The sequence below is a fragment of the Pagrus pagrus genome, assembly GCF_965226575.1.
Source record: "Pagrus pagrus genome assembly, chromosome: 10".
Classification (NCBI taxonomy): domain Eukaryota; kingdom Metazoa; phylum Chordata; class Actinopteri; order Spariformes; family Sparidae; genus Pagrus; species Pagrus pagrus.
Window position 1 is genome coordinate 8,874,436 of NC_140194.1, and position 26,261 is coordinate 8,900,696.

Below are 26,261 nucleotides of genomic sequence, written 5' to 3' on the forward strand. Positions count from 1 at the left end.
CTGCCTTCCCCTCTCTCCATCTCCTAGTCTAAAAGTAAGACAACACTCAGAAAACAGTCGATTTAATCTATAAGGTGACACATTGAAAAATATTGTTTATATTATATCTTAGGTGCAACAGTTTACTGGTGTTGCCAACATTAGTAACTGATGCTCTTTTTTGTTTTATATTTGACCAGAATGAAATGACATTTCAGTGCAAATTATGCCAACATGTTATTTAGAGGTGCAGATTAATAAAATAATAATAATAATATGTTTAACAGACCAGTATTTTTGGTGCTAACAAGTGAGGGAAGCAATGTTTATTCAACTAATCGTGCTCGTCCCTTTTCAGTAGCGTCTGTGGAGCTGAAACTACACTCCCCAGTGTTTTTATGATGGGTTTAGGGTTAGTATTAAGTAAACAGAGTTTGAGCAATTAACAAATTGCTTACTGGCTAGTAGCAGACTGTTTGTCCAGCACATTGACCCAAAACCATCTGGGTGTAACGCTTATCTCCTTCTTCCACACAAGAGAAAGGCCCTCTGGGTACAAAGTGGGTGTGAGTAGCAACATTTTGTTCCTGTCAGTGTTCATCTGGGAGGCATTTTTGACTTGTGAATTTGTTTTCATAAAGCTTAACACTACTTTAAATGCCAAATCCCCCTTTGACGTGTCGCATTCTTCTAGTTTCTACTGCTTTATCGCAGTCTTCAATCAGCCCTCTCAGCCTGGAAGGGCCATGCCAACCAAAGGGGAGTGTTTGTTGGAAAAACCACTGAAGCGAAGACAGCAAGTCTTGCGGGAAAACCTTTTAATTGTGATTATTATAGGCAATGCAGCATGAGTCATGGACAGAGGCTGTGAAAATCTTGGTTAAAATCAGCGGTTCGGATGTGTGTCTCATTCTCCTGGATCTCCAGCAGATATAATTTCCAACTTTACTGAAAACAATCTGGCACCAGAGCGGCGATGGGCTCTCCAGTCTGCTACATCCATCAGCAAACACCTGGGTGTCCTTTCATCACACCAAAAAAAAAAACACTCCACAAAGGGACATGTGTGTTTTCTATACAAGTCTCAGATCTGTTGTCTGTGAGGGTGCACTCATGGAAAGGCTCTGAACTAATAAACACAGCAGAGAGAGGAGAAGGACAACAACATGAAGGGAAAGCCAAGAGTTGTGGAGACAGATGTGGGGGGATCGGGCACAGTGGGATGCACTCTGGGATTGTTTCCAAAGCAGTGAAACATGACTACTTGTGTTTACCCCCGCCCTCTTCTTTCTGTCTCTGTACACACACATACATTTTTTTGGCTGCCTCAGCAGCAGCATGGCTCCCCTCCAGTCTCCAGACCAGGTTTTAGCTGATTACCAAAACGGGGGTCTTTGGGAATCATCGCCACTGAGCAGTGCTGGGAGGAGAGATTTTTTTTTCCCCCCTCTGACAAAATGAGGGAAAACATTGGAAGGAAAGAGTCCACTCTCAGCTATCCTTCTGGGACTGGACACTGAACGAGGCAGAGACAATAGCCGGTGTCCTCACGCGCACTGCACACCTGGACTTTTCTGCGTGCACGCCTTCTTTATTCCCCTCTCATCAGAAATAAGAGGCATCAGCAAGGAAAGTAATAATCATCAACTTTTTTCACAGCCTTTGTGATCCTGGAGTGAAAGTGTGCTGCAGATATGGCCCCAGGGGGAAATGTAAGTGTGTGACTGCGGAGAAGTGACGCCCTGCCTGCATCCAGATGTTTCATGTTTCCCCTGCGCGCTCTTTGGAAAGGTCCTGCTCGCAGAGGAACAGGGGGATATTAAACAACACAGTTCAAGCTCCATGTCAGCAGATCGGGTTTAAAAGGACGCTGAATAACATGTTTTTTGTGTAAAGGTGTTTGGGTTTGAATCCAGGGTGTCCATTTTTTTTTATTATTTCCGTCTGGAGAATGGAGAGCGGCAGACTGAGGACGCTCATGCTGCTGGAGGTACATTTGCTCTGGGTCTTTGCGCTGTCTGTGCAGGGGCACTCCAGTCCAGATCAAGACAATGGTGAGATTGCAATCATCACTTCTGTAGTTTTGTTTATTTTTCATGTTGATTTTATGTGGATATGATACTTTGTGTGTTGTGGAAAAAGTCTGCAGAAGATATTTTATTTTGGTAAAAGTAGCAAAACTACAGTGTGAAAGTAAATTTAAGAAATCATATTCAAGTTATGTCACAGAGAGTGTTACAGGCTGTTAATATTGCATTATTAATGCTAATTAAAGGTGCGGTATGTAAGAAGTGGCCACCCCTCAAATTCATACTCCGGACAAGCAGGGGGCAGCAAATCACCAGAGTTACTGTAACGGCTGCTTACTGTAGCTGCTGTACGGTATTAAGTTCAGTTAGCCATGTAGCTAGTGGTCCAGACTGGGCGCTGGGAGTGGTATTGCGAGTGAGGACGTGCTACGGCTAGCTGGTTAGCATGCTAACTTCAGTATGCAACACAATACACGCTGTAGATGTCGTTGACGTTACGTTAAAACTCTTATTTTTCCACATTCTGTTTTTAATTTTACCTAATCACTGCATGTTTTAAACTTAAATTCCTGCATATTGTACCTTTAATTATGTGAAAGCAAAATGTTATTTATGCAGTTCAAGGAGGAGATTATCTAAACTATATAATTTGGTGGTTTAATCTACAACAATGCATCAAATATTAGAAGATGATCACTTTTTTTTATGCTAAAGGTTTGCTTTGTTTTCATAGTAACTGTAGATGTCACAAATAGGCCTAATATTTTTCATTTTCTCTACATGAATGTAGTTAAAATTAAAAAAGTGCAGTGTTTCCCTCTGAAATTCAGTAGAGCAGAAGTAGATAGTGTACTCAAATACAAGTCATCAAACCAAAACAAGCTTTCTTGTAACTTTTGAAGAGCTACCTCCAAATTTAAAGGGTCGTAACAGCCTGAAAAAAAGAGGCAGATGGGTCGGACTGTGTCATGCAGGCCTGTTGGTGTTTGAGGTCAGTGAGGCAGCCATGTGTGACCGGCTGATGAATGGCTTCATTCTGATTCCCTCTCAAAGACTCACACTCATCACAGCCCCGAAACCTGAGTGCAGTCGTCCATTAGACAGAGCACGACCTCATGTAGCATGTATGTGTCTCATGTGGGACTCTCTGTTTTATCTCCTTCCCAGTGATCGACCTCCTGGCAGCTCTAAACATGTCCCACCACATAAACGGTGTGTCCAGAGTGCAGAGTGCCGGCAGTGTGACTTACAGAATACGTCCCCGAGCCCCGTACCTGAGTCTTCCTCGTGAATACTCCAACTTCTTATACTCCAACCTTCAGGCCGGCATTGGGGTGCATTTGGTGGGGCATCAGGCGTCGAGCTCCAGTGCCACTCTTTTCTCTCTCTCCTCTGGGTCCTCCCCGATTCTCCAAATCATCTCCTCCACCCTCAATAACACCCTGCGTTTGGACTACCAGGCTGGGGCGGGAGGAGGAGGTCAGGGCCTCACCAGCTTTCACTTCCCCAGGAGAAACCCCTTCTCCCGGGAGGAGTGGGTACAGTTGGCTGTGAGCCTGGAGACTGATAGAGTGGCATTTTTTGTAGACTGTCAAGAAGCTGTGGTTGTACCGATAAAAAGTGAAGAGAGAATCAACCTGGAGCTGCCTCAGGATGTTGCTGTCACTCTTGCCAGCACACCAGGGAAGAAGGACAGCAAATTTAGTGTGAGTTTCTCACACATACTGGATCTCTGTGCACATTCACACACTGAAACAAGAGACACCATCGGTACTGACGTTTGCTATTTTTTGAGTTAATAGAAGTTCAACAAAGATATAATGCTATATAAACCATGTAATTGCGAGTGTTTGCCTTCCCCTGAAAACTTTTTTAGGATATAATTGAAGCCACCAGCAGTTTTGCATAATCAAAAACACAACTTAACAGTCTCTGGAACGACAGTAATGTATGCCCAAAATGCATTTAGCTACTCTGCATAACTTTCCATATTTTCTGCATCCATTTAATGTTCCTTCTGTATATACAGTAACATTTTGTATGTGATCATTTCGTTTCATTTTGTTTCTTTATGAATGAAGGGATATCTGAAGACGGCTGAGATTTCAATGAAAGCATATCGTAAGCGGCCGTGGCTCTGTGACAATGTTACAGGTAAATGAAAAGTATCTACATCATTTTATTTGTTTGTAGGGACAAAAAAAGCAAAGGAAATAATGTTTTTCCGATGGTTGCAGCGTCATTCCCTCTTACTATTTGCTCCATTTTTTCTCTACATGACTTACATAATAACAATAATTTTGAGTTTCTGAGCTGTATTTTGCAACTCTGTCTAGAAATCCATGCAGCGATTTACTCCTCTCGCTCTCACAGTGAGTTAGAGCTGAGTGTTGGGACCACCATGGTTTATGTGCATGAGATCATATCTTTAAGCCCTCAGGCAGAAAGTCTCCTGAACAGTTATTATTCCTCAGTGTGGGTCTTAATTTTGACAGCATTTTCTCAGGATGTTTGTTTAGGCTCCGAATTTGTTCCCTTATTCATTCAAGAATTATTGAATCATCTCTTCTCCCACCGACTGCTTCTTTCTCCTTCTAGATGCTCTGCCGTCGTCTCGCTACACAGATTCTCGGACCGACAGCAGTCGAATGCTCCAGCAGGATGCATCCCATAGTAAACCTCAAACAAGCCACAGGCCAACAGACCAAACCAACCATTATCCCCATGACGTCCAGGGTGACCAGCTGCATAGAGGTATGGTGCTGGGGCCCCCAGGATCTCCTCAAGGGGTAAAGTCTGTTTCTCAGGCACAGAAAGATGACAGGCTGAAGAAGCTGGAGAAGAGGCTGGAGGAGCTGGCTCGTATGCTGGACATGGTCAAAACTCAGGTACATATTGCATTTCAAAAGTATAACTTTTCATGATAAAGTGGTATGAAATGTTGTGAAATGGTGGTATTTTTTATCGCTTTTCTGCAGAATGCAGACCTACAGTCTCGTGTGCTGTACCTGGAGGGATGTGAGTGTGTGAGGCTGCGATGTGTGTGGGAGGGCCGTGAAGTGGAGGATGGCCAGCGTTGGCAGGTTGACCTCAACACTGTGTGTACGTGCACATCTGGAAAGGTCACATGTCAAGCGAACATCAAAGGTAAAGGTGACTCCGCTGCTGACAGCTCTCTTTCTCTCACTCATTCCTTTGATCATTTGCTTTCTCTGTTTAACTTGGTCGCACACGAACAAAAACACACTTATGTTGACACACTTAACCTCACACTAACAAACATTCAACTGCTTTTAAGTAGCTAGTGTGCAGATGGCCGCCCCTCTCTCAGACCCTTGTCTGTCTAACCCCTGTCAAAATGGAGGCGTATGTTTCGTCTTGACCTCTGATCCTGCTGGGTTTCACTGCTCCTGTCCGCCCAACACCAAAGGACCAGTGTGTCACAGACAGCTGAGACAGGTATTATCATGCCAGGATAAGTGGAGTAGAGTAGATTCATAAGTTTTACAAATCAACAAAAATGTCCGTGTTGGTGTCAGTCATTTTGTCCATGATGTGAAAATGTATATATCAATTCCAGACTTTCTTAAGCCATGTTTGGCGATGGCAATGTCAGCCAGTCAGTCCAAAACTTATGTCCAAATATCTCAACAACTATTGAATATATTGCAATGAACATTTGTACCCAGAGAATGATTTGTAATAACTTTGGTGATCCGTTAGTCTTTTATCTAGTGCCTTCATTAGGTCATAGCTGTATGTTGTGTTTTGTGCTAATCAGCAACTGTTAGCATGCTAACATGCTAATCTAAGATGGAGAACATGTCAAACCTTACAGTAGTACCTGCTATATGTTAGCACGTTGTTATTACTATTATTATTATTATTATTATGAAAAGCATTGGAGCCCAATGACCAAAGCCGAACTGGCTTGCGAGTACAGATTTTTCAAAATGCTGAAATAAAATTCTCCAAGTACTCGACCAATCAAATGGCAATAATGTCCCTGGAGCTGAATTTAGACCCTGTTTCCTGCAGTGGAAATGCAGCTATTGTCATTGTGAGCATGTTAGCATGTCAACATTATTATGCTTATTTAGCTCAAGGCACTGTGCCTAAGTGCAGCCTCACAGAGCAGCTAGCATGGCAGTAGATTGTATGTGTTATATGTTTGAGCATGTGACCTTGAGTGTCTTTCCCAAATTACTACTGGAGGTGATTGGGTTTTAGTTAGAAGATTTGTTTATTGTATGTTTGATTACCCGGCAGGTCTCCAGAGCTTTTCAAATGCTTGAGGTGGGTCACAATCTCAAATGAAACAAAGGTTTGAAACCCCCTACTGTAGTTTTCTTATAGTTTCTTATAGTTTTAGCATTTTCTTGTAAGTCATTTTGTTTTTTTTCCTTTGTTCCTTTCAGCATTTTACAAGGCAAGGTGCTATCACAGTAGTGACTTTGACATTTTGGGAAAAACACCAATTACATTCGCAAGAAAGATATGAAGATACCTTCTCATAAATGCTGTTTGGCTGATTTCTTGTGTTAGGCTGAGTGAGGCTAGCTGTAGCTTGCCCTGTTTCCAATCTTTGCGCTAAGCTAATTTTAACATCTCCTGGCTGTAGCTTCATATTTAAGAGACAGATATGAGAGAGGTATCTTTTCATCTAACTCTCAGGAAGAAAGCGAATGACTGTATCTCAAAATGTCGAACCATTCCTTGAATGTAACTGATCCAGATTTTAGATCACTTGCCAGTGTCTGTATGTCAGTGGTTTAGCTGTAGAAACATTGCTTTGCCTGCTGCATTGGGTGAGTCCAATAGTAGTGCTTTGCTTTACTTTTGTCCTTTATAACTTCTGGCTATGGGCATTGCAGTGGGGTTTAAGGCTGGGTAAGAGGCCCTGTGTCCCCCCTCCCCACTTCTAGGCATGTTGGGTACCCAAACCAGAGAACAACTGTGAAGGCGTGCAGCCATTTCAACGCCACTGGGCCTTTAATCCTACTTCTGGCCTCTGTGAGGACTTCCTCTACTGCACTGGAGACAGCAGCAACAACTTCCCTTCCTTTAATGCCTGTAGGGACCAGTGCATGTTGGGTGCATGCTGCCTCCGTAAACCAAGACAGGGTTCGTCTTCTGGCCGCCAGCATTACACTCAACATGGATACAACACCTCCTCTGTGAACTGGACTCTCTCGGGATACGACCAGCATAATTTGGATGATGAAATATGGTACAGCATTATAGAGTTTAACCATACTGAGCTGGACGATCTTACAGGAAACCATACAAAGATAGAGTGCCATGAGGATCCAGATTTCACTTTCACCTGTGATTACCTCACTGTAACACAGTGTCAAACTTTGGTGAAGGATCAAGCTGGAGAGGCACAAGTAATGAGCTTCTCCCCCGGAGTGAAGTGCTCTGACATGAAATGTGGTGGAGGTTGTGGATGTTTCTTTCAACACAAGCTCCGGAGATACGGGGAAAGGTTCAGGCAAGGCTGTGAAGAGTGCATATGCACACATAGTGGCAGAGTTGACTGTGTGTGCAGACACCTGACCCAGCGTAAAGAGATTAGAGACCTGACGCAGAGAGAGATGAGGTTGTACCAACGGGCTGTGAGGAAACTCTACGCAAGGCCAGGTAAGACTTTAAATCTAAATGCTTTTGTTCCTTATCTTGCTAACCTTTTCAGAATTCCAAGTATACCTTCGTATCTTATTGGTTTACTTGTGTTTGTGTGTGCATACATGTGGATTTAGCTCTATGGAAGGGCTTTGCACTACTGAGAGCGGAGTTCTCCCCTCTTGCCGGTGATCATGCCTTCTTCCTCCCCTGGCATCGCTACTTTCTGCGACTCGTGGAGCGTGAGCTGCAGTCCATGTCATCATGCAAACTAGCCCTTCCATATTTTGAATGGACAGTGGACTCTGGGTCAATAAAGTTCTCAGCTGCCTGGCAGGCTGGATTGTTCGGAGGAGACGGTGAGCCCGACTCTGGCTGCGTCCCACATCACCCTTTCCAAGGCTTGACATCCCGCTTCCACTGGTCCCCTTGTCTCAGACGGAGCTTCAACTCCTCGGTTTGTCAAACAACTTGCAATGATAGTGTTTTGAGTTGTATTACTGGAACCAGGTTTGTCTAACTGATCTCCATTGATTCCTCTAGGTGTGGCTGCCAGACGCAGTGACCCTACAGAGGACTATAAATCAGGCAGACTTCAAAATGTTCTCCCAGTCTCTGCAGACCTTTTCAGGCCTCTTTAGGCTCTGGGTAGGGGGCCACATGGCGTCACCTCTAGCTTCTTACGACCCTTTATACCTGTCACACATGGCATTCATGGACAAACTGTGGGTACAGTGGCAAGAGAAACATCAGCATGGATCAATAAGACAAACTTCTAGCGACAATCATGCTCAGAGGAAGTCCCTTTACCCTGCTGAACAGATGCATGTCAAGATGAAGCCTTTTGATGTCACCCCTGATGATGTGATTTCTTCCCAGCAGCAGATGTGTATTGTATACGTGCCCATAACCATTGGTGCACCTTGTAATATCACATTGTTACATACACACCCACAAGGAAGTCGGGGTAGGTTTGACAAACACAAATCAAACGATGATGTTTTTGTCATTGGTGGCCTTGACATCAGTGGTTATGACCAGCATGGATATGATGGTGATGGCTATGACCGGAGTGGTTGGGACAGGTGGGGCTATGACAAAGATGGCTTCAACCGGGACTTCATTGATAGGGATGGATATGACGTATCTGGTTTCAACCGCTATGGCTTCAACCGTTCTAATGTCACCTGGTTTGGCATGCGTAACGATGGGGTTTTTGAGAATGGGGAGAAGAATGGAAAGGAGAAGAGTGATAAGATACACAGAGACAAGATAATGTCTGAGCTCTTCAGTGACACAGGCTACAGTATCACTGGGTTTGATCCGTTTGGTTTAGATCGCGGTGGGTTTGACGCATTTGGCTTTCGAACAGACGGTTACGACAAGGACAGGTGCAACTGGTTCTTCAACGGGCCGCACTACCTGCGGTTCTACTTCCACACGCAGCAACAATTGGTGTCATCCAGTGACGGAGCTTTGAGTCGCATCTCCCGTATCTGCCCTCCAATCACCTCCCTGCCCCAGAGCTGGGCCATCCAGGACTGGATGACTTTTGATCCAGACAAAAGCTTTGCTCTGAATGGTAAACTACAGCAGGAATGGATGGGACAATATATGCCAGAAAGTGATGATACTTTTAAGGCAGCTACTAAAAATAGGAGCGAAACATGGCTGCCAATCACACCAGATCACAGGTATGAGCATCACTAGAAAAAAGTGACAATTGTCTCGCAAAGCTGTCCCAAAGTTTGTGGTTAAATGTTTGTTCTGGTATGACACGGCTCAGTAGGATTTGCTTAAAAGTAGGTTTCACAGTTGATTAATGGCTTTCCTTATCCTAGAACTCAACATGACCCCTCCCTACACCTGATTGGGCAAACTCACCACTTGCTAGGCTGTAAATTATTAATAATTAATAATAATGGATAATATGTCAATGGTTATATATTGAATAGTAAGTTACATCTTTTCCAATACCAACCAATGTTGTGATCCCCTTTCCCTCAAAACGCTTTCTGTAGGTTTTGTTTCAAGCTCCACTGGTTCAGCGGCTGTCCCCTTGGTTCTGCGCCTATCACCTGTCCCGACCTCTGTCGTCAGGCCCGTTGCCATGTTTACCCTGAGGCTGTCTGTCATATGCACAACTGTGGTTCCTGTTTCACAGAGTGGCGGGATCCAGCCACTGGAAACCATGTGATATGCCATGGCTGGTAAAAATTGGATTTTTTCCCAGAAAACAGGAACAAAGTACCTTTCACAGCTTTTCACCGCAGATTGAACCATCAGTGGGTCTGATGTGCCAACATCATCTCTGAGTGCAGAGATACAGAAAAAATTTGAAGATTGACTGAAGGATGACTGCGAAAGATATGTTTTGAAACATTTTTTCATCTTTCCAAGATTATCCATTTGTTCCACCACATTTACATTTTGACATGAACCTTGTACGATGTACTCTCTCGTCTATGTACGATGTTAAAGCAGCTCATTGTTTTGGTTTTTACATCCCACAACTCTCCAGGCTCGCTCTTACCACTCACATTAAAGGAGGAATTTGGAAGATATGGCCAGAATGTTGGTTTAAAAGTTTTTAAAAATTAACTAACAATACAGAATGTGTAAAAACAACATTGACGTTGATGTATTGAGTTTTCAGAGATGGCTACTGAAGCTAGCTTGCTAACCAGGTTTCCCCTGGCCTCACTGGCTCCATGGCTGACTGAGCCATGAGCTAATTCGCTAACGTTAGCTAGCTACAGCTGAGGATAGCTACCAAAGAGCAGCAGTTGTCGGTCACACTGGTGATATGCTGCCCCTTCTGTTTTTGGAGCTGCCTTGAATACTGGCCATAATCTACAAATTATACCTTTAACCCTCGACCAATTAGCTGCTAATGAGCCAGATATTCCACTCAGGAGTTGGTAGAGACCAAAAACAGAGCTGAAAGGAGACTGAATATTGGACTCAGATTCTTCGGGGGGAAGAAACACGACTCTAAATGAATGCTAATGCTGCTTGTGATTACTGGCTGTGCAAAGAGATAACTGTTTGCTATGATATTCAATATATCAACTTTATAAGGGGATCATTTGTTCATGTTTTGTTTACAGCTTGCCACCAAGAGTCCCAAAAACAGTTATTGCAGTTCATCTGGGTAGTTTTACGTGTTTTTGCCAATGCATTTTGTGTTACTAACATTTGCCAAAGCATTTCTGTAAGTTTTAGGGGATTATATAGTTGTTAGCAACTTCCTAGTTTGTGCAATTGTGGCAACTGGGTTCAAGCGGCTGTCATAGAAGAGTGAACAACAAACATGTGGGACTTTAATTGAGGTTGGACTGGCCTCATGAAGGATTCTCTGTCTTTCTGTCATAGAGTTATGTAAACTTCTGTTCTGTGCTGCTTATTGTGCACATTTCTTGCCAACAGTGTAATACACATGTGCACAAACAACCCACTGTCTGCTCTCTCACCCCCTTTGACTATTCTCCGTCACTGTCTCTGCCTTTTCATCCATCTTGCCCTTAATTGTTTCTGCATGTAGGCCTGAAGACTCCAATGGTACCCAGTTGATACACACTCACAGACTCACACTCCCCCACACACACACACACTTTGATCTCATGCATGCTTGGCTTGCTAGAGGAAATGCCTTTTGGCTGCTGGCACAGTAGGCAGCCTCACTAGCTTCTCTCACACTCTGTGATTACTCCCGTCTCTCACACACAGACATTGTCTCTGTCCTTTGGCGAGTCATCATTAAAATAATTATCTGCTGAGACGTCCTGGCTAAGCAAAAATAATATTTGATGAGGTGCCGGAAAGCCTTTGATGAAAAAAATTGACATTGACCTCCCAGTGTTCGTTATGCGTGATACTGTAAACAGCTTTGTTTTTGAACAAAATAACTTAAAGAGCCGTAGAATGGGGAATGGTTTGGTGGGAATCCTCCAGAAAACTGCTACCCCGTTCAGTTTTTTCCCCTGTTTCTCCAACGGAAACTCTCTTTCAGCGTTAATAGACTTGCCGGTGGTAGTCTTTAACTGCTGGAAGGCTGCAGGCACTTGTGGTTATTGTTACGGCCCATAAAACATAGTGTGTGAGAGAGCAAGCACGTGTATATTATATCAGAACCATGCTGTTCTGTCATTACCGGAGAGAGAGCAGAGCCAGATGTTCCCCAGTGACCTAGTGTATAGACAAGGTGAAGAAAACCTGGATTCATAGACAGAGAGGGACCAGCTATAATGGTCAAACTTTATTCCACATTAATTTTTTCTGACTTGGGATATGCAGACACACTCCCACAAGCTCAAAAAATGTGTGTGCACTTAAACGTGTGTCTCGTCTTCAGGGTGTGAGCTGGATGGCACAGTTCATAATGTGTCCTACAGCAATAATGATGGATGTCAGACATGTACCTGTAAAGTGAGTATTTGAAATACACTTACACCAACGCAAACATTTGCCAGACCTGAGCTTCGATCTTCCTAATTGTTCTCGCACTGTGTCCCTTCATTGCCAACAGGGGGGTAACAGGGAATGCTATCCTCTACCCTGCCCTTCACTGGACTGCACCCAGAAGGAGACTGCAACCGGAGACTGCTGCCCACGATGCAGAGGTAAGAGCACGGGAGAAACAACATCTTCATCATCTTCATTCAAGAAATGAACTTGGATTGTTACGGTGTATTCATCATCAACATCACAAATATTACCAGTGCACAGGATGCACATAGGGGCTCATCGTTGGTAGTCTCTCCTCAGATCTTTTGCCTGACACTGTGTATTTGCTGTATATAAATTAACATTTAACCACTGATGTCAAATGCGTTTGCAGGCTGTGTCCATTCTGGTGTCCAGTACGATCACGGAGCCAAGTGGAGCCCAGCAGAGAACCCCTGTGACGTCTGCTACTGTTTGGTGGGTCTGATACTGACTGAGGCTCACATTACATCTTTTCTGTCACCTTCAACTGCATTTATATTGTTCTCTGCTCTCACCAGGAGGGTCACGTTCGCTGTGAGAGGGAGCGGTGTAACCCCCCATGTAAAAACCCAGCTGCTCCTCCACCTAATACCTGCTGTCCCGTCTGTCAAGGTGAGTTTCATTAGTTCACTGTGTGTGGGTTCAGTGAACTGCAGTGACACAGTTTGTGTGTGTGTGTGTGTCTTGTAGGTTGCGGTGTGAACGGTCATGACTTCCCTAACGGAGGTGTGATCCCGACTGGAGACCGTTGTCAGGAGTGTACATGTGCGGTATGTCATTTAACATCATTTTCACCATAAAAGCTTTTTTTTTCTGTGTATAAATAATTTAAAAATTGTTTTAAAGTTTATCTTTAGTATGTATGTTCTCCTCCAGAATGGTAATGTGGCCTGTTCACCCCTTCCCTGTCCTGCCTTGTCTTGTCGAAACCCTGTGCATCGTGCTGGAGACTGTTGCCCACGGTAACCATCCTTCATAACCTCATTAATTTCAGTTTCACACCTGCATCAGTCGGCCTTTTTCAACCCCTTTCTTTGAACACAGAGGTGGTCTAGGTATAAGATAACATTAGACTTTGAAGGTTTTTCAAGACGGCTGAAATATTTCCAAGAATTTTTCAATCCTGCAGGTGCGAGCAGTGTGAATACGAGTCCAAAGTGTTTGTGGATGGACAGAAGTTCCCCTCCAGGAGAGACCCCTGCCTGCAGTGCCGCTGCTCTGTGAGTTCAGTCTGAGTGTGTTTTGTCTGATGTGATGTTCATGTGACTGGACTCATGCTGTGTTGGCAGGCGTTCAAAGAAAACCTGTCAAAACCTATCGCACTTTCAGACGGCAATTTGAATACTGTCTGATAATCTGATAATAGGATTAAGCGTGACAATGAAATGGTTTTTCAAGTCCTGAAAATGTAGTTTTAAAAGCATAGCATAACTAATCCAGGGTTTTTTAAGGCAGACAATATATAGGCTGATAATCTTTGACAAACGATCTTGATACGGATCGTATAGATATGTTTTTGTTAAAGGAGACCTATTCAGCTTTTTATGTCATGGAAGTTCGCACTAACAGAAGCTCCTCTCTCTCACATAAAACATTGCTACTTCCCCCTTCTGTACACCGGTACTAATCTCTATAAACAGATAACTTCATTGAGCCAATGCTTTTGCTCTCCAGATGAACAGTTTACATGCATGCAACCCAAGCCCAGCTCAAATGTGATTGGCAAATACAACTTTTGTCCATACAGATATCTGTTCAAAGAGCTTATCTGCCGACAAACACACAGACATATCTGCAATAAACCAATATCAGGCACATTTATCTTTATCTTTTTTTATTGTCTATCTCTAGTTTATAGGTTTGAGCTTTGTGTCTGACAGTAACTGAATGTTAGAATGCTCTATCATAGCGACACATTTAATCCCTTCTTGTCTACCTGTCAGGCAGGTGAAGTGTCTTGTGAGCGTCTGGATGCATCGTGTCCCACACCTCGCTGCAGTCATCCAGCTAAGCGCAAAGGAGAGTGCTGTCCCACATGCGATGGTCAGTGTATCTCATGTAACACAGTTTGTTTTGCCACCCTCCAGTTTGACTTTTATTATTTAAACTCAAGCAAACATGATCAGAGTTTGTATTTGTTTCCACAGAATGTGAGTATGACCGGAGGGTGTATGCCGACGGAAAAGTGTTCACCCCCGCTGGAAGTGGACCCTGCCTGCAGTGCAGGTGTAAGGCAAGTCTTTTCGGTATATATTCTCGAAGATTGTGGTGCAATTTGAGGTTTTTATGTCTGAAAGAAAGTTTAGCTTAATGAGCAAATCTGCATCAGACGTCTCAAAGGGAGACATGTCTAAAAATCATTCTATTCTATACTTTTCAAAGTAACTAATGAACCTTTCCATTATGTTTTGTGTCTGTTATAGGGCGGTAATGTTATCTGCCGAGAAGAGAAGTGCCCTCCTGTCCAGTGCTCCAACCCTATTACAGACCCACATCACTGCTGTCCAATATGCAAAGGTTAATACTGCATTCACACACACACACACACACGCAGCTGCAGCCCATCAACTCCTATAACTCCTCTTGTCTCAACGTAGCGTGTGTGTTGGACGGGGTGGAATATGAGGAAGGCCTCAACTGGCAGCCTGAGGGTCCCTGCTCCAGCTGCACCTGTGTGAACGGAGAGACCTTGTGTACACACACACGCTGCCCCTCCACCGAGTGTCGTCATCCCACCAAGATCACCGGTAAGAACGTGTGTGTTTGGGCTTTTTATAAATACAGATGCATGTGTAACTGCAGTATACTATCTCTTTCCCCTACTCAGGCTCCTGTTGTGCCGTGTGTGAAAGCTGCACCTATAACCATCGTATCTATAACAATGGCCAGAGGTTTACGACCCCTGACCAGCCCTGCCACATCTGCACCTGTCAGGTAAGCATGACCAATTCACACACACAGAACAGAGTATTGTTCCCCTTCAAACCAGCTGATACAGCCTCCTCTTCTCCTCAGCATGGCAGCGTGGAGTGTGAGAGGAGACCTTGTCCTCCACTCAACTGTTCCAACTCGTACACACCACCTGGAGAGTGCTGCGCTAAATGTCCAGGTACTCAAAGTCAGAGACAGATACAGTCACAAATCAAAGCAAATGGTTTTTGAGTAGCTTCTAAGTGTTTGCATCTTTGCCAGACTGCTCCTTTGAAAATCGTGTATTTGTGGATGGAGAGGCGTTTCCGAACCCCGTGAGTGTGTGTGAGGAGTGTAGGTGTGTGAGCGGCACGATCGACTGCCACCAGGCACAGTGCCCTCATCCTCGCTGTAACGCACCTCTGCCTGGAAGCTGCTGTCAGAACAACTGCAACGGTGAGGAATATGCATCTTCTGTCAGAAACAAAAATACATTTAACACAGTTAAATCTCACAATGACACAAAATTCCTCTACCTTAGGCTGCAGCTACGCTGGGAAGGAGTATCCCAATGGACAGGAGTTTCCCCATCCTACTGACACTTGCAGGACATGCAGCTGCATAGTAAGAATAATGAGCATCAAAGCATGGCTAACCCCTGATGTGCTGATCACCTGTGGTCCACTTGGAGCAGGTTTTTATTTCAGTCTGTGTTGTGTTTTTTTACAGAATGGCAATGTTCAGTGTCTGATGAAGAGGTGTCCACCACTGTCGTGCTCCAACCCAAATGTGCTGCCTAGAGACTGCTGCCCCCAGTGTCCTGGTAAGGATGTGCAAGAGAAGTTGAGAGTGTTGACAAATAACTATAGTAGTGGTATTCGCACTGTGAGAAACTTCTTCTTTGATACATATATTTCGTGTGACTTACATGTTTCGAGGTTAGTGTTAACTCCGATGCCCATCTTGATGAAATGCCCCTGAATCCAGTTAGAAATCAGAGAAAAAAGACGTTCATTGTAACCCCAGAGCTTGCCTAAGAATCATCACAGTTTTTAAGTTTTCTTCAGGATCAAAGTAAAACAGTGATAGTTGTCTGTACATCCATGGATAGACTGGAAAAAGGAGCTGCTAATAGCTCATTCAACATACTTTTAATGTGACTCACCATACTTCCTCTTTACATCTCTCAAAGCAGCACCCAGCATTATGTTTTTTATACTTGACTTTAACTTGATATTTTGAAAGTAACAAAACGATTTAGATGAAGTTTGATGGGCAGACTGGTGAAGTGCCAAGTTTTTTTAATTGATAATCTGGTCATGAAAACTTTAGACAAGTGTATTTATTTTTTTTAAAGATAAAGATGTTTTTGCCTGTTAATTCTAGATGCAGCCTGTTTGCCCCTTTACCCCCTTTTTTATTGGGTATTTTACGAAGTGATGGTTTCATACTGTCTTCATCTGATCCTCATTTGGAAAAGAGAACGCTAAGAAGTAAGCATTATAAAAATCCTTAAAGCATCTGGTTTAAATTTGTTTCCATTAAGGATTTAGAGTTTAACGTTGTTTTCTTTCCAGACAAATGTTCCTAATTTACCCTTTCTGTGGTTGCTGTTAATATTCATTTGTGAAATGATCTGCTGTTTGTTTTATCTCTTGGCTCATGACAGTTAATGGTTGAACCCAACCTCGAATGAACCAATGAAATTTTATAGTGAAGACAAAACAGCTGACACTTTTCACCGATACTCCTTCAGCTCCTCCAGCGGACTGTGTGTTTGAACAGCGACCCTACAGACACAATGAGCGTTTCTACCACCCGACTGACAACTGTCGGTCATGTGCCTGCACCGATGGGAACGTTCACTGTCAGCGCAAGCCCTGCCCCTTTGCTTCATGTTCTCACCCCATCACGCAGGAGTGCTGCCGGACCTGCGAAGGTATCATCATCAACTTTGATACAGTCACATAAGAATCTGCACTTTTCTAGTCTAATCATGTTTTTTGTCTTGCAGGCTGCCTTTATGAGGATCGAGAGCGAGCTAACGGGGAGACATGGGAAGATGCTTCAGACCCGTGCGCGGCGTGTGTTTGTCGCGAGGGCTCTGTCCGGTGCGAGAGGAAGCGCTGCCCACCCTCCAACTGTAAGCACCCGGTCCAGAGGCAGTGCTGCATGTCCTGTGATGGTGAGTGATTAAAAAACTTAACAGCACCTTCCAGAAAAATGTCCCAAATACTGGAGATGGTCCACTGACCTTCAAATTGCCAATTTTCTACCTGCAGGCTGCATGTTTCATGGTAAAGAATATACTGATGGCACTGAGTTCGCTGATGACAAAGACCCCTGTAGTGTATGTTACTGCTATGGAGGGGAGGTCGTCTGCACCAAGATACCCTGTTATGGAGAGTGCAGCCACCCTTACAAACCGCCCGGACAATGCTGTGGAGAATGTGAACGTATGTAAAGTCAAACTCTGCCCACATTCCCAATTTAGGTTAACTGATTTTAAACCTTGTTTTGTTTTTTGTGATTACAAAATGGCAGATAAACCTGTCTTTATTTGATAGGCTGTTTCTACAACAGTGCAGTCCTCACAAACAGACAGTCAATCCCTGACCCCGGAGACCTCTGCTCTGAGTGTACCTGCCAGGTAGCATCAACACACACACACACACACACACACACACACATTCAAATATACACTCAGCGGGTTAATCTCTTTAGACAACGTGTCGTGCTTCTTCTCTTACAGAGCGGCTCAGTGCGATGCAGGAAGAAGTCGTGTCCAGCGGCCTCCTGTCCTCACCCGGTCACCAACGCATGTGGCTGCCCTGTCTGTGACGGTAACAAGCTTGCATAACATCACAGCTCAAGTTATGTAACGTAAGGGAATAATCGATGTGTCACTCTGTGTGCAGGTTGTCATTTCCGAGGTGTGACTCATGTTGACGGACATATCTTCCCTGGAGGAGAGGGAGGGTGCCAGGACTGCACATGCTCAGTGAGTGCATTCACGTAGGGGCCGCCGACTCGCAGCACCCCTCACAGCTACTGTGCATCTTATCTTTTTGTTTTTGTTTTCCATAGAGAGGTGAAGTGGTGTGTGCACGGCGGAGATGCCCTGCTGTGTCGTGCCCACACCCAGCTCTGGACGGCTGTGCATGCGGAGTGTGTGATGGATGCAACTTTAATGGACGGGGCTGTTTCAACGGAGAACGTTTTCCCCACCCTGCAGACCGCTGTCAGCTCTGCTCCTGTCTGGTACAATCACACACGCTCTCAACTTTGATAGATTTAGTCCTGAAACACCAGCATCTATTCATTTTCAGTTGCACTAGGACTGTAACTGACTATGTAAAGGACTTATTGTCACCCTCAGTTTGTGCGTTTCTGTGCCTAGAACGGTGGTGTGGTGTGTACGCATGTGTCTTGTCCAAGTGTTGCCTGTGTGCGTCCGCTGACCCCTCCTGGAGAGTGCTGCCCCGTCTGCACAGGGATTTGTCTCCATCAGGGGAAAGAGTACCAGTCCGGCTCCACCTTCACTTCACCCTCTGATCGCTGCTCGTCGTGCTCCTGTCTGGTCAGTCTGACAGCTCTTCCTGAAAGAAAAGGGAATAAATGATCCAAATCTGAATTGTGTGATTCCACCTTGTCCCGTCCTCTCCTCCTCTGATCAGAATGAGGTGGTGAACTGTCAGAGGAGACCTTGTCCAGTCCAGTGCTCCCATCCGGTCCCCTCAGACTCCTGCTGCCCCATCTGTGACTCCTGTCTGTATGAGGGTGTCGTCCACTCTCACGCTCACACCTTCACGCCCTCCTCCAACCCCTGCCAGCGCTGTACTTGTGTCAGAGGCACCGTTACCTGCGTGCCCATGGTCTGCCCGCCAACACCCTGCCCCCGAACAGTTACCAAGCCAGGGCAGTGCTGTCCTGAGTGCAAAAGTACATGATATGTGAAGGATTACATGTTTCTACTGACTCCTGTTACATGTTTACAAAAAGCATGCACACACAAACTTCTGCACGCATAAAAAACATGAAAAAAAACAAAGACCTAACTGAGAAATCTCCTCTTTTTTGTGCCTGTCTTTGTCTTTTGTCTGTCCCTGACATCAGTATGTACGCTTGATGGACAGGAGTTCAACGACGGGCAGAGTTGGACCCTGAGTTCAAACCACTGCTCCACCTGCACTTGCCAGGTCTGACTCCTCCATCTGTCTTTTCCCTCCATATGTGCTACTTTCCTTGTGTTTGAGCGCTAATCTCTCTGAGTCTCGCAGGTAGGTGAGGTTCAGTGTGCGCCTCCCGAGTGCCCCAAGTTGCCTTGTATGCATCAGGTGACTGATCCCGGAGCCTGCTGTCCTCGCTGCAGAGGTAAACACATAACTGGAAACTATAGACGCAGGGGGAAACAGTTTTACCAGTGACTGAATTTTCCCTGTCAGGTTGTATGTATGGAGGAGAGGAGCATACCGAGGGCAGCAGCTGGTTCGCAGACTCCACCCCCTGCATGACCTGCATGTGTGTGGACGGGGTGACCACCTGCTCCGAAGTACGCTGTCTATCTCCCTGCGTCAACTTCATCAGCGTGCCCGGGGAGTGCTGCCCTGTGTGTGCTGGTGAGAATTCAAAACATCAGCTGCATTTTTCCCAATTTTTCCAAGTTGTTGCTTGATAATCTTATGTGACTGTTTTTGTTGAGCAGACTGTGTGTTTGAGGGCAAAGTGTACGGTCCAGGTGACAGTTTCCATCCAGCTGATGACCCCTGTCAGGTCTGCACTTGTGAGGTAAGACACATACACATAACAGCTGGAAACCTGATTGTGACATTTTCATGTTTAACTTGTTGATTTCTTTAGATTAATTAATTAATCTTTTAGTTGATAAAAAAACATAGGAGAGATATCACCGCTTTTATACCACATGATCTTCTTCCTTTTAAAAACCTGGTGCCTACATTACCCACAATGCAACTTAGACACTGAATGACATTACTGGAGGCCCTTTTCAGATTACACGCGGCTTCCTCTTTATACTACTTTTCACATATGCAGTAGTACTCCTCAAGACCTGTAAACACACTTTAAAGTTTAAGTTTTAGTAGGTACAAGCAGTAGTACTTGAAATAGATGTGTAAGATGTAGAAGTTATAGTAGCAGCAGTTGAAACAGAAGTAGTAGTCGTTGTAGTAACTAACCTGTGTGTATCCCAGGTGATGCCGGACGGAGAGCAACACCTGAGGTGTTACCGAAAGCAGTGTCCCAGTCTGGTCGACTGTCCCAAGAGCAACATCTTGTTCTCTGGACCTGAATCCTGCTGTCCTGTCTGTGCACGTCAGTACCAAACTAAAGCATCTTTATGCTACACTCTGTATTACTTTTCAGCTGTTATTGATCTCTGTAACATGTGTGTGTATGTTCAGAGCCTCTCAGTAACTGCACCTCTGCACTGATCGGCAACGAGGTCTTGGCGACAGATGATCCTTGTTTTACCTGCCACTGCAAGGTACCGCGGTGAAGACACTTTTCTTGAGTTTTGTTGTGATCTTTGACATTTTCTGAACTTAATCTGCAGCTGCTGACATTGACTTAGCACATAATAGCCTCTAATGGAAAGTATAACACGAGAACAAATATGTAAGCTAATCGACTGTCATACAGTTTTAGTTTTTTGTCATTTAAAGCAGTACAGTGATACAGTGTCTTTAATTCAGGACCTGACATGGACCTGCTTACACCAGATGTGCCTCCCGCTCACTTGCCCTCATAATGAACAGGTTACCCCCCCGGACTCATGCTGCCCTGTGTGTAAAGGTGAGTTAACACTGTCTTGAGGGATTAGCTGAGTTTTATTGGTGTTAAAACATCCAAATGTGTGATGTTTCACACAGATTGTGTGATTGAGGGCCAGAACAGACGTGTTGCCAACGGCAGCAGCTGGACTGACAGCGATGACGACTGCGTCACATGTACCTGCAATGTGAGTGTCACAGAAATACTCACACTGCTTATGTAATGCTTCAACTAATAATAATGATGATAACATTTATACACCACAAAAGAATGATCATATTCAAGATACTATGAGAAAATATTAAAGATATAATATTTAACATTTCTGCGTCAAAACTTTAACACATTACCTCGTCCATGATAGTTTCTGCCTGAGTGATGGAGATAGATCTTCATCAACAATGCTGGCTGTTTAACAATGAAGACAGCATCTCCCATGATCCAATGCTACATGTGTCTTTTGTTTTGTTTGTTTTGATCGAGAGACCCCTGGTGGCAGAAATCACACACTGGGCATTTAATGCACATAAAAAAAAAGACAATTTAAAAAGAAAACATAAAAGGTAAAGGTAAAGGTCTTTGAAAAAGAGTTGCAAATAGGAAGGACTTGATTCTGGTGATGTTCATATACTGAGGAATAATAATGATATGTGTATGTGTATGTATATATGCAAGCAGTACTAAATGGTATGGCTATTTTATATACACATTCACATTTTACGTATCTGTAGATTGTTAATATGAAGTCACCACTAACTTTCAGATGAATGAATCTGGGTGAAGCAGAAGTATAAAGCAAGTAAAGTACAGTTAGTTACTTTCTACCACTGGACCAAAAATTGTTAATATGTCTTGCATCTAGTCAGACGATCTGTTTCTAAAGTAATCTGTTCTCTTGTTTTGTACGTAGTTGGGCTACATTGAGTGCAGCATTGAAGAGTGTTTGCCTGCAGTTTGTCTTGAAGGTCAGAAACAAGTGAAGATTCCTGGAAAATGCTGCTATGAATGCCAAGGTATGACAGCCAGCCAGTACACTGAGCGTCCATGATAGTGTTTGTTCAAAGTACTGCTTAACATCGTTCGTGTGTGTGTGTGTGTGTGTGTGTGTGTGTGTGTGTGTGTGTGTGTGTGTTTTAGACTCACAGGCGTCGTGTCTGTACCAGGGAACAGTATATCACTGTAACGAACACTGGGAGGTGGATGAGTGCACCAGCTGTACGTGCGTGTCTGGAGATGTTCACTGTCACACTGAGCGCTGCCCTCCCCTCACCTGCGCAACTGTCAGTATAACAAACAAACACACACACACACACACACACTTTCTCATCATAGTCTTAAAATGTTCCCATGATGTTCTCAACCTTCAGTCAGTAGAGAGACATTAAATATCTGGTGGTTTAGAGCTGTTCGCTGCAGACATTTGTTTGGCTCGCTCAGAGCCTCCTGAGTTCATAGTTGTGGGTGTGTGTGTGTGTTTGCTTCCAGGATGAGATGCCAGCCATTGTCCCAGGTTTGTGTTGTCCTCATTGCCTTCCCCGTCCAGCCACATGTATTGCCTTCGGAGATCCTCATTATCGCAGCTTTGATGGCCGCATGCTGCACTTCCAGGGAGCGTGCACGTATATCCTGGCACAGGACTGTGAGGGCGGAGACTTCAGGTGAGTGGGCCCCAAGCGGTCGCCGTACGGCCGTAGACATTTTTTGTCTACATTCTCTAATTATTGGGTTGTTAGTTTGAAACATGGGATACACAGCATCTTGCTGTCCCCTGCAAATCATTCAAATGAAACAGCCTGATTGGTGTTAAAGGCCCTGGAAGCAACAACTTCTCAATTCAAGCCCCCCTGACGTTAAGAAAATGGCAGGAAAAGAAAAAAACTTGCCATCTCATCTGAGCATTCAACAAAGAAGTTGTATCACTACACTCTTTATGCACAATGACTCCTCTTTGTCGGTGCAGTATTCACGCGACTAACGACGATCGTGGCCGTAAAGGAGTGTCCTGGACTAAAGAGGTGACCGTGTTTATAGGAGACGTCACCGTGCAGCTGCTGCAGGACTGGGTTGTGAAGGTTTGTGTGTGCAAATACTGCAGATGTTTTTTGCGCGGTCGTATCTGTGTCACGCATCCACTCAGCTATTTTTGTACTCCTCAGGTGAACGATGAGGTTGTGACTTTGCCGTTCCTCAAAGAACCAGAAATCTATGTCGAGCGACAAACCAACACCATCTTACTCAACACTAACATCGGGCTGAAGGTGCAGTCTTTTGTCTCTTCTGTCTCATTGTCTTTGTCAATAACATCTGACTGGATACGCACTTACACACCCACTGATCCCCCTTTAGGTGCTGTGGAGTGGCCGTTCGCACCTAGAAGTGAGTGTGCCAGGCTCCTATAAGGGCCACACCTGTGGTCTTTGTGGAAACTTCAACAACTACTACCAAGATGACCTCCGAATGCCCAACGGACGAATCAGCCTATCAGAGTCTGACTTTGGCAACAGCTGGAGGGTAAAATAAACACAGAATAAGACGGAATAAAAAACATAGAGTTGAATTGTCATGAATCAAACTTGTTCTCCTTTTAGGTCAAAAATGGCAGCCACTCCCTCTCATCCTGTCGTCCCGGTGAGGATGTCGACCCCTGTAAAGACGCAGGCTACCAGGCCAAGAAGGGGGCTAACGCTCGCTGTAAGGTGCTGAAGTCCGCTGCCTTTAAGCCCTGCCATCGCGTGGTGCCTCCTGAACCGTGGTACGGAGCCTGTGTGTATGACCTCTGCGCCTGCGGGGCCAATACCGACGAGTGTCTGTGTGACACGCTGGAGGCCTACGCCAGTCAGTGCAGAGAAGCTGGAGTCGTCCTGCAGTGGAGGAGCCCATCACTGTGTGGTGAGTACAGCACACACTGAGAGGCCCTGACAACATGTTTTCTTTAACAGCTCCTTAGTATGAGCACGTGGGAAATAATCAGCCAATGTCACATACTGCAGAGCGCTGATTAGAATAAAGCATCATTTAATAAAATATTTTGACAGTTCGTACTCCAACCATGCATTTGCAATGTCATAGCTTTGCGTCTCGAGGGCAAAAGACTGGAAAAATATACACATGGGCGAAGTAATCCTTTTAAACACGTTTAATGTTGTGAAAGGGTCTTTTTTAAACCCATCCAAGTATTTTTGCACCCTTAAGCTAACAAAACAATGAATACAATGTAAGAATAATAGGTGGGATGGTTGGCAGGAAGTAGTGGGCATGCCAAGGACACTGCATTTCATTTATCCCATTGTGGGAATTTTTGAGGACACGTTGAGCAATTTCACATTCAAGAACTGACTCAATGAGTGTTAAATACTAAGTAAATGATTTTTTTTTTTTTGTCAAAACTAGCCTGTGATGGTCGCTTATTTACCTACGAATGTATAATGTTATAATGAAAAACACAGGATTTGAAACCAGGTTTTTAAAGAGCTCTAAACATGAACTTTCTGATTTTGATTTGACAAGAAAAACAAGGGGTGATATGTGAAAATTCCACTTTTATCACTCCAAATGTTAGTTATATATTTTGAAAAACTAATTTATGACTAATGCTCTGACCACCATGCACTAAAATGTACTCTCAAATGAAAAGCCAAAGCAATAAGTGGTCTTATTGTTGTCAGACACCGGCCGGTCATTACTGGTCACCATCACAGGTTAACAGAAGGTCACATCCTTGAAGCCACCGTGGACACAATGTTCTCCGTCTCTCTCATTGTTTCGTCTCTGTTGCTGTCTTCCACAGCTGTGGGCTGTCCGGTGGAGAGGGGCTTTGTGTTTGACGAGTGCGGACCCCCGTGTCCCGTTACCTGCTTTAACGTTGACGTACCACTGGGGGTGATAGAGAGCCACTGCTTCAAGCCCTGTGTACCAGGCTGCCAGTGTCCTGCTGGTCTGGTTCTTCACAACAGCTACTGCGTACAGCCAGAAAAGTGCCCCAGGATCATCCACGGCGACCCCCTCCCTAATGCTTGAAACGCGCACTTTCAAGTGGACTAGTCTGCACACACATGCACTGCTCACCACTAATAATCTCCACTTAAGGACTGCACAAGACTTCTGTTACTGTTTGAAATGGAAACCTCTATCACCTGTGGATTTAACACAGTGACTGTGTGAAATACTGCATTTTTTTGTATTAACATTGTAATATTATTATTATATGTAGCACTGAATATTTATACTACACAGGGTTTGTTGTTTTTTATTCCACATGTTCATTGGTATCCATTGGCAATGTCGCTACCTGTTTGTTTTTACACATTTATGGCATATTGTCCACAGCCTTTAGGTTATTTTAACAGTATTATTTATCTAAAGAGCGTTTGTTTACTGTACAGGTTTATTGCCGGACTGTATAAACAGTAAGCCTCATAATCTCAGGTACCCGTCTTTCATTCTCCAATGTACAAATAAACAAAGGCTTTACTAATATTTGTGGTGTTTCATTTTTTATTTGAAGGTTCATTTTATTACCCAGTGAGACATGAGTGTGATCTTGGTAACACTCTCTTACTTTAATTTCCTTGGATGTTTCCTGGAAAGAAATTAGTTATTTGGTACAGCATTCATTTGGTAAGTTTAATTCTAAATTACATTTTAAAAAAAAGAGTATTTTTTATTAAGGTCAGCAGGTCAGCTGAATATTCAAACATGCCATTTTATTTTGGAAATTCATGATATGAAGAGAATAAAGTTCCAAATAATTCATTCATGGATATTTACTTTAGATTCAATTAACTCTTTTAAGGAAATTCTTGTCCGTTAAAACTTCCTATTAACTCAACTAACTAGTTTAAAGCAACATTATGTAGTAATTTGTATTTTGTGCTGTTTCTGAGTGCAACACAACAATCGTAAATAGAAAGACCAAGTTTCTGTAACACTTTGTTAGATGTAAAGTAACGTTAAGTGCTAACTATAAACAAAACATGATAATAACAATATCTTGAATTAAACATGCACGCACCCAACTCGGAACAGTAACAGCGCGCTAAGCTAACGTATACCAAATATTAAGCTGGTGTGACAACACAAGACAAGACATATAACTTAGCAAGTCAGCTAATGTTACTCACTATTCAGCAGCAACAAGTCCAGCTCCGTGTCTGTAGCACAGCCTTTTATTTCCAGAAGTTGTCACCAACAACAAAAAGGCCAGTCTAACATTTACTCTTGTCTCTCACTTCTCGGTCAAAATGTCCGTAGAGGCTGTTGAGCCCGGTTCCACTGTTCCGCCTCACCTGACCCCGATTCTGTTTCTCATTCCAGCCCTGGACCTGAAAACCTCCTCCTCCCTGAGGTCCAAAGCTGCTTATTTAATGCTTACTTAATCTACAGTACACAGCAGTTACAGGTCGCTCTCAGGAGCCACTCTGAGGGGAAACCAAAAAA

The 26,261-nt window shown here is 44.0% G+C and overlaps 2 protein-coding genes across 2 annotated transcripts; both read left to right on the top strand.

Moving 5' to 3' along the window:
* The first annotated feature begins 1,449 nt into the window (after positions 1 to 1,449).
* kcp (kielin cysteine rich BMP regulator) lies at positions 1,450 to 25,295 on the top strand. The gene is made up of 46 exons (XM_084364740.1): positions 1,450 to 2,033; positions 3,177 to 3,715; positions 4,091 to 4,163; positions 4,608 to 4,897; positions 4,988 to 5,156; positions 11,989 to 12,062; positions 12,163 to 12,256; positions 12,475 to 12,557; positions 12,641 to 12,734; positions 12,813 to 12,892; positions 12,999 to 13,084; positions 13,252 to 13,342; positions 14,066 to 14,165; positions 14,270 to 14,355; positions 14,546 to 14,639; positions 14,720 to 14,869; positions 14,950 to 15,056; positions 15,138 to 15,231; positions 15,315 to 15,488; positions 15,574 to 15,656; positions 15,762 to 15,855; positions 16,789 to 16,971; positions 17,047 to 17,217; positions 17,315 to 17,488; positions 17,600 to 17,682; positions 17,785 to 17,875; positions 17,951 to 18,033; positions 18,120 to 18,293; positions 18,433 to 18,612; positions 18,710 to 18,974; positions 19,149 to 19,231; positions 19,313 to 19,406; positions 19,478 to 19,651; positions 19,738 to 19,820; positions 20,246 to 20,366; positions 20,456 to 20,538; positions 20,747 to 20,846; positions 20,924 to 21,012; positions 21,736 to 21,838; positions 21,963 to 22,105; positions 22,311 to 22,483; positions 22,786 to 22,897; positions 22,982 to 23,083; positions 23,172 to 23,336; positions 23,414 to 23,714; positions 24,613 to 25,295. The coding sequence occupies exons 1-46, from the start codon at positions 1,931 to 1,933 to the stop codon at positions 24,840 to 24,842; spliced, it is 6,318 nt and encodes a 2,105-aa protein (XP_084220866.1). The 5' UTR covers positions 1,450 to 1,930; the 3' UTR covers positions 24,843 to 25,295.
* LOC311263176 (uncharacterized protein) lies at positions 6,010 to 9,848 on the top strand (the record flags this gene model as incomplete). The annotated part of the gene is made up of 5 exons (XM_084363099.1): positions 6,010 to 6,069; positions 6,935 to 7,652; positions 7,772 to 8,091; positions 8,178 to 9,328; positions 9,656 to 9,848. The coding sequence occupies 5 exons, from the start codon at positions 6,010 to 6,012 to the stop codon at positions 9,846 to 9,848; spliced, it is 2,442 nt and encodes an 813-aa protein (XP_084219225.1).
* Positions 25,296 to 26,261: the final 966 nt, after the last annotated feature.